The sequence below is a fragment of the Macrobrachium rosenbergii genome, chromosome 17 (genome assembly GCF_040412425.1).
Source record: "Macrobrachium rosenbergii isolate ZJJX-2024 chromosome 17, ASM4041242v1, whole genome shotgun sequence".
Lineage (NCBI taxonomy): Eukaryota > Metazoa > Arthropoda > Malacostraca > Decapoda > Palaemonidae > Macrobrachium > Macrobrachium rosenbergii.
In genome coordinates this window covers 40,028,265-40,044,020 of record NC_089757.1, presented here as the reverse complement: position 1 = coordinate 40,044,020, position 15,756 = coordinate 40,028,265, and the positions used below count along the sequence as shown (strand labels likewise).

Here is a 15,756-nt window from a genome sequence, read left to right as displayed (position 1 = left end):
TACACTAGACATGCGACAAATAAATTAGTGGAAACAAGGAAACCAAACCTCCATTTACCAGGTGATGCTATGATAAGGTTGCTGTACCAGTGATAGAAGCCATGTTTAAGGAAGATGGGATCTCAGGAGACTATAATGCCCAGACATCGTTCTGCAAAAGTAATGATGTCAGTACCAAATAAAATGTCCTAGGAAACCTTCATATGAAAGCATCAGGACCCAGACCACTATTTATAACGTTTATGGCGACAAAGTGCAGAGTGTTTGCAAGAAAGACTTTTACTCTATTTTTGGATAAGGAAAAAAGTGAGTGGCAGTGCAAAACTAACAATTGGGAAAACTACTGTGCTTGATTAGGGTGGGAAAACTCCTTCAGTAATATTGTTGGGGAAGAAGCTACTCTTGTACATACCACATTAAGATGTTGCTAATCATGACCTTGAATTATTCTTGTGCTTAATGCTTAATCTCATGACTTTGTGTACATGGACTTGAATTTATTGTTATGAAGTTGTATTCTGTACACGGATTTTTACTTATAGGACTTACCTGGTAGTTACATATAGCTGTCGTCTCTGACGCGCGGCAGAATTTTAAATTTTGCGCTAGCGCTAAAAACACCTAGGTGATCCCTCTACCAGCGCCCTCTATAGGTAACAAGGAACTATCCCAACAATGTTCTAGAACCCATTAAGTTTTCTGCCGAGAGACCGGTAACACGGTCTCGTTTTGTGGTTGAATTTTTAGTCTGCAATTTATACTTAAGTATTTCTTTGTGGTTTTTGCTAGCTAGCGCTTTGCTTTTGTGGTCGGAATTAATTCTTTGTACAATATGTCTGATTCTGGTTCCCAGTATAGATATTGTGCTTTAGGCTGTAGGACTCGTTTGCCTAAAGCGGCTATCGACCCCATTCAGTTTGCTCTTCATGTAGGGGTAAATTTTGTAATTCAGAGAATACATGTGAGGAATGTATGCATCTAACAACGGATGAATGGTCAGCCTTAGAAAAATATCTACTGGAAGTTAGAAAAGGACAGAGTTAGGAAAGCTTCGAGAGGTCATCATCTGCTAAGTCTGTAGGGCAGGTAATTCAATCTGTTAACCCCTCTCCTATTAACTCTCCTTTGTCCGACCCTGTTGATCCCAATCCTATCACCGTGTCAGAGTTAAAAGTCCAAATGGACACTAAATTTTCAGCTGTGCTTTCAGCCATCCAGACGATGGGCCAAGCCATTGAAAAATTGGCTCCTCGAAGTGAAGTGTTAGTGGAGGAGGTGTCTGTTCGGCCCACTCGTTCTCCCAGGTCTAGACCTCTGTCGGACTCCCTGGTTCAGGAGAGGGCATGTCGAAAACCGAAAAAGGAGGCGAGTGGGGCTTGCTCGAGCAGTCACCCCCTCAAGTATTCCTGTTGTGCATTCCCAGGATGCTTCCCGCACGCCATAGAAAAGGCGCTGCTGGGGATGTGTCTTCTAGTGGTGATGATTCGTTGACTCTTCCTCGAAGTGGGCGCTTCAAGCATTCTTCTCGCCCTCTCAAGAGGTCTCGCGCCCGTCTCTCCTGCAGCGATTCCGAAGAAAAGATCGTTGACGGATCCGCATGCGGGCTGTAGCTTCTGGGAGGATCCTGAACCTTTTTCCTCCTCCTCTTCAGTAGATCAGCCCCCTCGTCGGAAGGAACCTACGCGTACTATTGCCTGTAATAAGCGTGTTTCCGTTCCAGGAGCGTCTACATCTCGTCCAGCCTCATCGCAGATAGTGCCTCCTCCTACTACCGGTCAACAAGATCCCGTTTTGTCGCTCAAGTCACGGACAAATTGACGGATCTTATTCAGTTCTTTTGTGGCGCTCGTGCTGCCGGGGAGCACCTGTTGCGGAGACACTTCCCGAATGCGCCACAAGTCTTGACTCAAGAGCCTCCCCACCGCATGCACCAATGAAGAGGCTCAACCAGGCGCTTCAGCATTCTTCTCTGGCTCGGATTCGCCACGTTCGGTTGACGTAACGCCACTTCAGCATGGCGCGGCGCCACTTCAGCTTGGCGCAGCGCCACTTCAGCTTGGCGCGGCGCCACACTTGACGGATTCGGCGCCACATCGGCATGGTCGTAAGACTTTAGATTCCGCACGACCTACTTTTCGTCAGGAAACTGTTCCTGTGCACCAATTGTCTCCTGTGTCTTCTGTAGACGAAGAAATCGAAGAAGATGTAGAAATAGAAGAGGACTTTCCAGGAATCAAAGAGAAATCTTCGGGTTATAAGGAGTTACTCAAGTTTTTCGTGGAAAACTTTGGAGACTCTTTTAAGCCTTCGACTCCGGCTTCTCCCAGATCGCAGTTTAAGAGGGATAACGCCTCGGATCCAGCTCCTTTTACACGCCTAGTTTTGGCGATTTCAGCCAAGAAGGCTATCAAGAAAATTAATTCCTGGCTCTCAGACAAGAGAGAGCAAGGCAAGAGTATGTTTTGTCTTCCACCCTCCAGATTGGCTCATCGCGAGCCGCATGTGGTACGAGACTGGAGAACGTTTTCTTTGGGTGTGTCTGCCTCCGCTCAAGGAGACTTCTCCAGTCTAGTGGATTCAAGTCGTCACACAGCTCTTCAATCAGCGAAGATCTTTTCACGCAGTCAGAGTTGGATCATCTTCTCAAGAGTATTTTCGCTGTTGTGGAGGTCATCAGTTTCCTTGATTGGTCAGTAGCGGCTCTGGCTAGGAAAGTCAAAGAATTGGACTTTCGGATGCGCAGTCGACGGATTTCACTGGTGTAGTCGACTGCATAGACAAGGGGGTATGCGACAGCCTTGAGCTAACCGGTTTTTGCAACCGGAGTTCTGAAGAAACGACAACTCTGGTGCTCTTTTTTGGCGAAGGGTGTTTCCCGCAGCCAGAGGTCTGCTCTCCTCTTTGCTCCTTTGTCGAAGGACCACTTGTTCCCGCTGAGTTAGTTCGAGAGACTGCTGAAGCTCTCACACAAAAAGCAACACAGGACCTGTTGGCTCAGTCAGCAAAGAAGCCAAAGAAGACTACTCCGGTAGCTACTTCCACCAAAACTTCGGTGTTTCGGACACTTCCAAGACGTTCAGGGGCAAGTCTGCTTCTCGGCCCTTTTCCAAGTTTCGTGGGAAAGGAAAATCTTTACTCGACCTTCCAATTTTCAACAAAAGAAATGAGTGTGCTGTCCTCCACATAGCAGTAGGTGCCAGACTCCAGTCGTTCTTGGAAGCCTGGCAAAGGTCACTCAAGATCCTTGGACCTTACAGGTGATCCGAGAGGGGTACTCCATCCCATTCCAACAAAAGCCCCTCTATCGGACGCTCCAGTCGTTTTCCAACATACTCCAACGACTCTCAGAAGTTTTGCGCCCTTCGAGAAGAAGTAGAAGCACTACTAAGGAAACAAGCCATCGAGTTAGTGCCGACCCCATGCTGTCCGGGGTTTTACAACCGTCTCTTTTTAGTTTCAAAGGCGCCGGGAGGTTGGAGGCGGTTCTAGACGTGAGCGCATTGAACGTTTTCGTAAAGAAGACAAAATTTTCGATGGAAACGACAGAGTCGGTGTTAGCATCTCTTCAACCGGGCGACTGGATGGTCTCGATAGACCTCCAGGATGCGTGATTTTCCACGTTCCTATCCATCAGGAATCAAGGAAGTTCCTGAGGTTTGTTTTCCAAAGCAAAGTTTTCCAGTTCAGAGCTCTTTGTTTCGGACTGTCAACTGCACCTCAAGTGTTTACAAGAGTTCTGTCAACGGTGGCGAAGAATCTTCACTTACAAGGAATAAGGATGTCAATGTATCTGGACGACTGGCTTCTGAAAGCACACTCCAAAGCCAAATGTGTGGAGGACCTAATGAAGACATTATCTCTGGTAAAGGAACTAGGCCTACTAGTCAATGTTCGAAATCGTCCCTGTCACCATCACAGCAGATAGTTTATTTGGGAGTGAGAATGGACTCTCTGACTTTTCGGGCTTCTCCATCAATACGGAGAGTAGAGTCTTGTCTAAGCATGATAGACGACTTTCTACATCGCGAGGTTTGCTCAGCCAACCAGTGGATGAGCTTACTGGGGACCTTAGCCTCGATGGAGAAGTTCGTAAAACTGGGGAGACTCAAGATGAGGCCTCTGCAGTTTTATCTACAAAGCCAATGGCCACGCAAAACCCCTCTGGATTCCTTTCTTTTCAAGATCTCAGATCAGATCAAGAAGGAGCTGTTCTGGTGGAATTCAAGGGAAAGGCTACAGGAGGGAATTTCTCTTTTTTATCAAGAACCCAGACCTCACACTCTTGTCAGACGCCGGATCAGGGGTGGGAGCGACTTTAGACAACAAGGAATGTTCGGGCCTGTGGCAGGAAGAGCAGAAAGAACTGCACATAAATGTGAAAGAACTGAAAGCGGTACATCTAGCCCTGATGCAATTTCAGCAAGAAGTAAAGGCAAGGTTATTCTAGTTCAGTCGGACAACACGACAGCTCTTGCTTATATCAAGAGGCAAGGGGCACTCATTCCTTCTCCCTGTATCAGACGACCAAGGAACTTTTAGAATGGTCGGAAGAGAACGAGGTCACGTTATTGACCAGGTTCATAAAAGGCGAGAGGAATGTAACAGCGGATCTTTTAAGCAGGAAGAATCAAGTCTTGCCCACGGAATGGACCTTACATCCGCAGGTTTGCAAACGATTGTGGAATCTGTGGGGTTGTCCACTAGTAGACCTGTTTGCAACAGACAGAACAAAACGCCTCCCAGTATATTGCTCCCCAGATCCGGACGACAAGGCACTTTGGGTGGATGCAATGACAATGAGTTGGGATTGCCTAGATCTTTACGCTTTTCCACCGTTCAAAATTATCAGGAAGGTCTTGGAAAAGTTCAGGAACCACAAGAACACCAAGATGACTCTAATCGTTCCTTTCTGGCCATCGAGGGAATGGTTCCCAGATCTTCTCCTCCTCCTCGCAGATTTTCCGAGGATCCTCCCGTCGAGGAAAGATCTACTCAGACAACCCCACTTCCTGAGGTTCCATCAGAACTTGTCCGCTCTACGGCTTGTCGCCTGCAGACTGTCGAGCGACTCCTCAGGAAGAGAGGTTTTTCAAAGGAGGTTGCAAGCGCTATTGCGCGACCCAGAAGAAAGTCTTCGGACGCAGTATACCAGGCTAGATGGAATCAATTTAGAACCTGGTGCAATAGACATGGAGTTTCGTCTTCTAAAACCTCTCTAAATCAAATAGCGAAGTTCTTGCTATCCCTTTTTAAGGAGAAAGGATTGTCTTTGAGCACGATTAAGGGGTATCGATCAATGCTTGCTTCGGTATTTAAGCACAGAGGTCTAGACATCTCGAACAATCAGGATCTAACAGATTTACTTAAGTCTTTTAATACCTCGAAGACGAAAGTTCCTAAACAAATAGCATGGAATTTGGACATCGTTCTTAAATGGATTTGTTCAGATCAATTCGAGCCTTTGGCAAATGCATCGCTGAGAAACTTGACTAAGAAAACTATTTTTCTAGTAACACTCGCAACAGCCAGGAGGGTGAGTGAGGTTCATGCCATTGGACAAAACTATTGGTTTCTCTCAAGGAAAAGCTGTTTGTTCTTCCTCTCTTAGGTTCTTAGCGAAGAAACGAAGATGCGCCCAGACCATGGCCGAGGTCTTTCAGCATTAAGAGCCTTTCAGATCTTGTGGGAGAAGGAGAACAAGAGAGATTGTTGTGCCCGGTGAGAGCCTTAAAGTTCTATATTCACCGAACAAAAGGTATCAGGGGCTCTTCGGAGAACTTGTGGTGTTCTGTGAGAAACCCGTCAAGACCACTTTCTAAGAATGCTCTTGCTTTCTTCTTAAGAGAAGTTATTTCAGAAGCCCATGTGAATTGTCAGGACTCAGACACGGAACTCTGAAAGTGAGAGCACATGAGATAAGAGCTGTAGCTACTTCTTTGGCTTTCAGGCACAACCTCTCAGTGCAAAAGATTGTGAATTCTACATTTTGGCGATGTAAGTCGATCTTCGCATCGCATTACTTGTCAGAATTGAAGACTGATTTTGACAATGGCAGTACCTTAGGGCCTTTAGTAGTTACTGACACGGTGGTGGGTGAGGGAGAAAGAGGGGCAACCCTATCCGACTAACATTTTCTCCTTGAAGTTGGAAATTGAGTTTGGTTGCGTCGTTTGTAGGTACTATGTTGTTGGTTTAGAGTACCTACAATCTTTTAATTTTATGGTTGAAAGTTTTTAATTTTATATTTTGGTGATAGAGGTGATCCCTTATTGTTAATTTGGTTTCTGCGCCCAGAGCAAGGGCATACTAAGTCTTGTCCGTCACGGCGTTGTCCTCACGGCAAGTACTAACAGATTGTATCTGACACCCGGATCCTTTATATCCTGTCTATACAATCGAGGGATAAGCAGACTACAGAGGCAGTAACCGCTGAGTCAGCAATCCTTCAAGGTAAGGAACTAAAATTCATGTTTTGATTTCTAACAATATATGTGGCTGACATGATCCCACCCCCTCTAAAGGTGCCAATCAGCTATATGTAACTACCAGGTAAGTCCTATAAGTAAAAATGATATTTTTATGATAAAATAAGGTTTTACTTATACTTACCTGGTAGTTACATGAAATAAACCCGCCCACCTCCCCTCTCATGTCAAGTGGGCTTAAAACTTAATGGGTTCTAGAACATTGTTGGGATAGTTCCTTGTTACCTATAGAGGGCGCTGGTAGAGGGATCACCTAGGTGTTTTTAGCGCTAGCGTGAAATTTAAAATTCTGCCGCGCGTCAGAGACGACAGCTATATGTAACTACCAGGTAAGTATAAGTAAAACCTTATTTTATCATAAAAATATCATATTAAACTCGTGAGACGAGCATCCAAATGTTGAGGGTGTTACTTTTAATTACTACATTAAGTGTTTAGGACTGAGTTCAACATGTGTTTCTCATCCAAAAAGTTAATACATACAATACTTGTGATTTTTTAAATTTAGATATACAGAATTATACACAAAAGGGTTGTGTACAGGTCCATTTGGATGAGATGCAAGTTGAACTTGGAAGCATAAAACACTTACATCATGAAATAGAACAGTGCTTGATAGTTTCATTAATTGTGATGCTGAAAAAGTTATTGCACTATGCTTTGATAGACAGCAATTGTTGCTAACACCAAAGTTGCAGACTAGTGTTTCTTTTTATACAAGAAAGCATGGCTATACAATTTATGTGCTTACCATAAAAACCAGAAGTCAGCCATGAATGTGTCGGATGAGGTTATGGCACATTGAGGCTAATCACAAAACACCAGGTGAGGTTCGTCCTATTCTAAGACGGCTGTGCCGGGCAAAATAAAATCTTGTCACCCTGGGGAGCTTCTGTCTTCTGCACATTAAAAAAAACACCCTTTACAATAGAGCATCACTTCCTAGCCTTGGGGAACATCAGAGCAAGGCTAAGAAGAAAATTCATGGTGAGCAGCAATGGTGAATACATTAACCTTATCAAGCATGCTATCCAGGGAAGCTTTGATGTTGTTGACATAATGCAAGAATCTTCCTTAACTTTGAAGTATTCCAGTCTTACTTAAATTACACTCACTGAAGGATGCTATGTCATCAAGACCATTTTTAACATGACAGACATTCATGACTGGCATCAAGTATGACTCACACAAGTCCTTTGACCTGTCTGCTGTGCCCCTGCCTCCTAGGTATGCCTCCTTATACCTGTCTTCTGAATGGCTATGATCTCAGGGATCTTGCCCCATACGTTGCCCCATTTGACAGCCCCAGTACTTGGGACATAATGTAAAGGCAGCAAGCTGACAGCCTTGAAGGATTTTCTCTCTCTCTCTCTCTCTCTCTCTCTCTCTCTCTCTCTCTCTCTCTCTCTCTCTCTCTCTCTCTCTCTCTCTCAAGCAGTGTTAGATAGAAAGAAAAACCAGAATATTTGCATTTTTATTTGAATATTTACAGGTATTTCACACTAGATTTTGCAATTGACATAGTGCGCAGTGCCATATTACCTTACATTCTTGGGCTGCTTCTGAAGAATGAAACCAATTTATAAAATAATTTAAGGATATGCAGTGATGTGATCCTTTAAAATGGTGCAAACTTGATTAACATTGCATGGCTGGTTTGGAAGATAGTGGTTTTTTAAAACATTAAACATGTTTTTCTCAGTTTTTAACATTACTAATGCCTTTCCTATTGTGCCTCTCACTTATGATAAATGAATATGTAGTGAAAAATAAAGTATGGTAGGTGGAACCTGTTTCCCTGCTTTCACAGTTTCACATTCAGTGTGAGTATTCAGTCTGACTATGATTATTAGTAGTAGTGATCTTCAGTGGACTTTGTGTTTTCTCCATGTCCGTCATCTATCATAAACATTTTCTTCAATTTGTTGTCAGGTCCTGGGTACTGTATATTAATCTTGATGAGACTTTTACTTGAATTTCAACTCTTAACTGTAATTCTACAATTAATAAGAAAATGACTTGCAGTTAAGGGTACGGTATATGCAACCAGATTATCGAATATATGTTTTATATAAGTAACCTACCAAGTAATTAGTTAGCTAACGATTATGCTCGCACAGCATCCTAAATTCAGAATTCGCGGTAATGCATCAGTTGCAAAGCGGGGGGTGACAAGCCTTGCCCACTGCAATGGGAGCGTAGAAGCGACTCACAGCCAACGGCGTCATTCTCTTTTATGCCGCGCTGCTGTCAGCACGTCGGTCATTGCAGTCTTGCGTGATTTGCTGGTTGTTGAATGCTTGCTGAAGTCGGTGAAGTATTTCAGTCTCGTTTAGCCCAAGGTATTTTTATGTGTCGTCAGTGCATTTAGACTTTTCTTCTAGTTAGCTATGTCTGATTCTAGCTCTTCCAGTTGCCGCTATTGCAGCGAGGCTGTAAGGTTAAGTTCTTGAGTCTAGCATTGACTCTTAGTTTGACAAGAAATTAAGTCTAGTGGTTAAGTCAGTGTCGGAGATAGGGGCATCCCAGAGAGTCCTGATGGACAAAGTTTCAGTGATAAAGTGTTAAGTGAAGTGTCAGTGGAGGAGGTGGTTTCCTGTCCCGTTGGTTCTCCTAGACAAAGGTCAGTGTCCTGCTCCCTGAATCTGGGAGAAGACATACCAGAGGTCCAAGGGAGGCTGGCAGGGTTTGCCCATGAGTTGCTGCCCCCTCAGTCGAGCCTGTTGCAAGATCCCAGGCTTCGACAGACTGCCGCTGGAAAGGCATGTCATTGGATGTGCGCCGCTTGTCTTCGAGCTCGGACTCAGATTCCGACCGCGGGAGTTGCAGACTCTTCCTTGATTCGTCCTGGCCACTGAAAAGGCACATGGATGACTTGGCTCCGTCTTGCAGCTATGGAGTGGAACCTTCAGTTTTCACCTTGGTTCAGCTACCTGTTCATCCATGAGATTCTGTTTTGTTCTCTCCCAAGGATTCCAAACTCCCAAAGCATCATTCGAAGTGCCTGGCACTTGGGATCCCATCTCGCCCTGTGCTCCCAACGCCCGCTCCCGAGAGCCCGGTTACAGCTCCCGTGCTCCTAGCGCCCGCTCCCAAGAGCCCAGTTCCAGTTCCCGTGCTCCCAGCTTCTGCTCCTGTGCACCCAACTCTTGCTCCTGTGCGCCCAGCACCTGCTCCCATGCACCCATCTGCGGACCCCAAGTGCCCGGCACCATCGTCCGGGCACCCAATTCCTCCTCATTATCAACTGTCTTCTCTTGAATGCCAAGTCTCCACCTCGGAGCACCCTTCAATAAACAGCTGTTGGAGATCTTGAGCTCCATTAGGAAAGTGCCCTCTTCGAAGCCTTTTCAAGATTTGTCCGTCTCCGGTCTCGTTGGAAGGTGAAGAGGAGGTCAAAAAGATACTTCTCCTCCCAAAGCCTGTGCATCTCTTCTTTGGTTCCTGCTGGCGAGTTTTCTTACCTTTTTCTCCCCGGCTGCTCCATCATCTCCTGCTTCCTTCCTTATGAGGAGTCTTCCTGAAGATCACTCTCGACTTCCCAAGATGGTGCTTTCTTCCTCCTCCAAGAAAGCAATGAAAGAGATTGAAGACTGGCTCTCGATGAAGAGAGAGCAGGGCAAAGCGACCTTTGCCCAGCCTCCCTTTCGTTTGGTCAAAAGGAAATATCAGCCATACATCACTGGGGAAGCTCCCTCTCTGGGAGTCACTGCCTCCTCCCAAGGGTACTTCTCCGGCCTTATCGACTCTTCTCGTCGGCCAGCCTTTGCTTCGGCCAAAGTTTTCTTCTCTTCCTCAGAAACTGGGCCATCTTGTTAAGAACCTCTTCAGTGATAAGTTTTCTGGATTGGACAGTTGGAGCCCTTGCAAAGAAGATTGAGGATTTCAAGGGCTTAGACAGCTCTTCACAGCAAACCTGTTCAGTGTTCTTTCTTGTGCTGACAAAGCCATCAGGGACAGCTCTTTAGAACTCGTGGCTCTTTATGCTTTTGGAGTTCTTAAAAAGAGAGAACTTTGGTGCTCCTTCGCCACAGGAGTCACTTTTTCGCAGAGATCCACCTTGCTGTTTTCTCCATTAGATTCTTCTCTCTCTTTTCCCCAGTCAATCGTGGAAGAGATCGCGTCCCATCTCCGGAAGAAATCCGCTCAAGACCTGCTAGCTCATTCTTCTAAATGCCCCAAGAGTTCTTTGTCTTCTTTGTGTATTCACAAGATGATCTCTCAGCTGCAACAGCATACCTTTCATGGGAATAAGGCCAAACTGCAAGTTAGACCTTGCTCCCACCTCTGGTTCCAATCTAGATCCTTTAAGAGCTCCTCCTCCAAGCTGCCGTCCAAGAAGTGAACCAAGAGTCCTTTGTGCCCTAGTGGGAGCCAGGCTTCTCCTTTTTTGGGAGAAGTGGGATCATGGGAGCAGACTGGTGGATCATCAAAGTGTTAAAGGAGGGCTACTGCATCCCGTTCTTGGAGAACCCTCCTTTAGTTACTTCTCCCGTCACCTTGACAGCCTACTCAAGAGACTCAGAGAAACATTTGGCCCATTCAAAGGAAGTATCCTCTCTCCTTCTGAAGAGAGCCATAGAAGAGTAGAGGACGTACACTCCCTGGACTTTTACAATCGTCTGTTTGTAGTCCCTTAAACTTCGGGGGTTGGAGATTGGTCCTAGATGTAAGCACCCTCAATCTCTTTGTAAGGAAGGCGAAGTTCAAGATGGAGACGAGTCAGTCACTCGTGGCTTCCATTCATCCAGGCAACTGGAAGATCACGCTGGAAATGCAGGATGCATACTTCTATATCCCCATCCATCCAATGTCCAGGAAGTATCTCAGGTTCATCTTCCAGGGGAAAGTCTTCCAGTTTTGGTCCCTCTGCTCTGGCCTCTCCACAGCTCCTCAAGTATTCTCCCGAGTCCTCTCCCTTCTCGCCAGATGGCTCCACCTAGTCGGTGTCAACATCAGCCTTTACCTGGACGACTGGCTTCTTTGATATCCTTTGAAGGAGAAGTGCACGAATGACCTTCAGACAACTCTCCAATGCATACCTAACAGAGGCACCAATAACCGAAAATCGTGCTTTTCGGCCCCAATAAGCCCCAAAAATCGCTAAAAAAGCGCACACCCTCAGAACAGAACCCCTCTGATAACCAGGGACTGCCTGTATCAAGAAACAGTGGCACCCATTCCTTTTCCCTCTGCCAGACTGCAAAGGACCTTCTACCTTGGGCTTACCAGGATCAAGTGACGTGGGTCACCGGCTTCATTCAGGGGAAATTTACATCCTGGCGAACAAACTGAGCAGTCAGAAGCAGGTCCTTCCTACTGAGTAGACCTTGGACCACCGGATCTGTTGACCTTTGGAGATTGTGGGGTAAACCGTCCTTAGACCTGTTTGCCACCTCAAGAAACAATCGCCTTCCTCTCTTCTGCTCTCCAACCCCAGATCCCATGGCATGGGCGACGGACACCATGCTCCTAGACTGGTTAGTCCTGGACTTTTATGCCTTCCCACCCTTCAACTTGGTGAGGGAAGTCCTCAGCAAGTTTGTGTCACACCACAATGTCTTAGTGGCACGTGTAGCTCCATTCTGGCCCATGAAGGAATGGTTCCCGGACCTCTTACGTCTTCTGGTAGACTTTGTCCACTCTTGCTCTGACAGGCTTCAGATGGTCAGGAAACTCATCAGAGCAAAAGGTTTTTCAAGAGCTGATGTGTAAGCTATTGCAATGTGCAGACAACAATCTGCTTGCAACGTCTACCAGTCAAAGTGGACAGTATTCTGTTGATGGTGCCTCAGACATCACATCTCGTCTTCTGAGACATCTTTAGCCCTGAGGACCTGTAGGAGTCTGTCCTCGTCCACTGTTAAAGGATATCAGGCGATGCTTACCTTTGTTTTAAAACACAGAGATGTGGATCTTTCATCTAACCAGGATCTTAATGACCTCATTAAGTCTTTCAACACTTCCAAACAAGAAATATGATCTAGTGTCTTGGAACTTGGATGTAGTCCTTAAGTGGCTTACGAGTCCTCCTTTCGAGCCACTCGGTTCCTCTCCCATCAAGAACCTTACGCGGAAGACCCTCTTTCTAGTAGCCCTGGCTACGGCCAAACGTGTAAGTGAACTGCACGCGATTGACAAGGGGGCAGGCTTCTCCCAAGGGGATGCAGTGTGCTCTTTCACCTTAGGCTTCTTAGCTAAGAATGAGGATCCTTCTAAGCCTTGGCCTTGCTCCTCCCACATTAGGAATTTAATGGAAACCCTGGGCCTGGATGAAGAGGAGAGGGTTCTTTACCCAGTCAGAGCCCTGAGGTACCATCTGCATAGGACTGAGATCAGAGGACCTGCTAGCAGTCTCTGGTGTTCTGTCAAGTATCCTTCTCGTCCTCTTTCAAAGAATGCCCTATCTTTCTTTATTAGAGACCTGATCTCCAAAGCGTATTCCCAGATTCACGAAGACTCTTTTCCTTTGAGCAAAGTTAGAGCTCATGAAGTCAGAGCAGTGGCTACCTCTCTCGCCCTCATGCACAATTTATCCCTCTCATCCATTCTTCAGTCGAGCTTTTGGAGGTGCAAATCGATCTTTGTCTCATTATTTGAAAGAAATGGAAACGGTGTTTGAAAACTGCAGTACAGTTAACCCCCCGTATTCGCAGGGGATGCATACCACACCTCCCCCATGGATAGCTAAAATCTGCGAATACTTAGAACCCTTCTAAAAACACTTAAAACTGCCTATTTTGATAGTTCAAACACAAAAAAAAACTCTAAAAATGTTTATACGGTTATAATCCTACTTACAATGGGGTTAGGTTCCAAAAAACCCATCATATGTTGGAAAAAACGTATCTTGAATATAGCCTAGCCTACACTAGGGTATTCAGTACATGTATACAAATATGGTAGCGTAGCCATGACATTTTTATAATAAAATAAAATTTTATATATACTTACAAAGTAATTACTGAATCGGAGCCTTCCTTTCTCCCCTTTTTTTCATGGACTTTGCTGCAATAAAATAGAATGACATCGTTGGCTGTGAGCCGCTTCCACACTCCCATTGCAGTGGGCGGGGCCTGTCACCCCCTACTTTGCAACTGATGCATTACTGCAAATTTTGAATCTAGGATACCGTGCGAGCATAATCGTTAGCTTAAGTAATTACTTGGTAAGTATATATAAAACTTTATTTTATTATAAAAATGTCATTTTTTAAGGGCTGTCCTAAGTCTGTCTCTGACTGGTCTTCATTCTCCTGATAAATTTTCCAATAATTTCAGGTTAGAGTGCTAGGATATGAGGTGTTGATGCAACTATCAGTACAGGCAGTCCCAGGTTAATGACGGGGGTTCTGTTCCAGGCCAAGTGCCAATAACTGAAAGTCGTCGTTAACCAGAACATTACAGTGATTATGGTAATACTGTAAACGGTGCTTATGACGCCGTAAGCACTGATAAACTACTTTGTGGCACCGTTAACCGGTTTATTGGCATCAATCAACCATTTACCAACACCGATAAATCGCTTACTGACACCGATAAACCACTTACCGACAACAATAAACCGCTTACTGGTGTCAAAAATCGTTGACTGATGCCAAAAATCTGGTTAATGACATCATTAGCCAAGCATCGTAAAACCGAAATGCAGTTAACCAATGCCACTGGCAAGTGGGGGCTGCCTGTAAATAGCTGACATTCACATCTGTGATAGAAGGAAAATACTGTATGTGCAGGCATATATGAGTATGAAAAAACAGTAAATTTTTAAACAGGATCTTTAAAAATGGGTAAATTTTTTAGGCCAAGCATAAAATTCCTGTATGAGTGAGAAGGGGAATACAGTAATGCTTATTAACATACAGTACATTGCAGTTTAACATGCTATTCTAGTACAGACATACTTCCACTGATGTTGTAGGGGCTTTTCATTTAGTATACAATTGGTGCAGTATGATGGGAACAGATTTGGAGGTTTTTAAATGAAACTCTGATTGTCCTTAACCTACTTACTACTTTAGCCTACAGAACGGAAACTTAACCTAACCTTAACACTATAATTCATCAAAACTTATCCTACTTCAGTCTTAAGCCTATAGTCCCCCCCCCAACTATCAAGAAAACTTTAACCTAATTAGCCTTGCCGTCAACAAATCTTAATACTATAGTGTTCCCCCAACTATGATCTCTGAGACCTTTCCTTCAGATTGGGAGTTAGCTTAACCTTGAAGCTATAATTCATCAAAACTTATCCTATTTCAATCTTGATACTGCCAAAAAAAAACAAAATACTCCAACTGCATACAGTATCAACCAAACAATGTACTGTTTATATAAAAGGTATTAGATTATTAGTCTGGTGCAAATTATTAACCTTAATACTACAGCTTATCAACTATCCTCAGCAATATACAGTGCTTTTCCTGATTCATCAATCTTAATATTTATAGTTTTCCCCCCAACTATCGAGAGAACCTTAAACTAGTTGAGCCTTGCTGTCAGTAAATCAGGGAAGCCAATGTTATATTCTTTACTTAGTTTTTCACTGTCAACATCAACTTCTTCAGTAACCTTTTTCACGTCCTTGATTCACCTCAAACTTCTCAGTCTTACTCTTTCTGTCTCCCTCCTTGAGGTGATTTCTCCTTTTCCACACACACTACTTAAGGTTTCCAACTGAACTGAAAGCCCATCAACTTTGAACAACTCGGCAGCGGCCTGACCAAATGCTTTTGTCTCTGCAGTCTGGCATATTTTTTGTTTCTTCCGTCTAAGCATCACACTTCTTTGCAGAAACTGAATCCAAGTATAAAAGCTGAATGAACCACAGGTGAGCCTTCAAAAAATTATTATCTCTCATCCTCTTACTCCATCAGTGCTTTCTGATTACAATGGCTCAAGAAGTGATGTTCCAGCTGTTTGCCTGATTTGCTAATTGCCAACAGAAATGCTGTTATACATGCAGGTTCAGGTGAAGGGGAGTGGATCTTATCTTAACACTTCCGCTGAAGCAAACTGCAAATAAAAAAAAGAAAAAATAAACTTGATTACATACTAACTGACATATAAAAACATCATAAAAAAAATCACAACAGCAAAATTAAAAAATTCAATCACACAAACCCATTTTCGATACTACCACCACACTGTGATGTATAAAATCATTTAAAAGTATCAAAATTTTTATAATCTTGTTTTATTTACATGACTTTCAGTACCTGTAGATCCAGCATTCCAATGTGTGGCAGCATTGGTTCATGGCAATTTATTCA

The 15,756-nt window shown here is 44.3% G+C and overlaps 1 protein-coding gene across 1 annotated transcript in view; it reads left to right on the top strand.

The window, feature by feature from the left end:
• The window catches only part of LOC136847895 (dnaJ homolog subfamily C member 11), a 186,528-nt gene that overhangs the window by 96,476 nt on the left and 74,296 nt on the right, over nt 1–15,756 (top strand). The window contains exon 10 of the mRNA XM_067119935.1: nt 13,787–13,850. Within this exon, the coding sequence (XP_066976036.1) occupies nt 13,787–13,850 (64 nt within the window). The remainder of the gene's footprint in view (nt 1–13,786; nt 13,851–15,756) is intronic.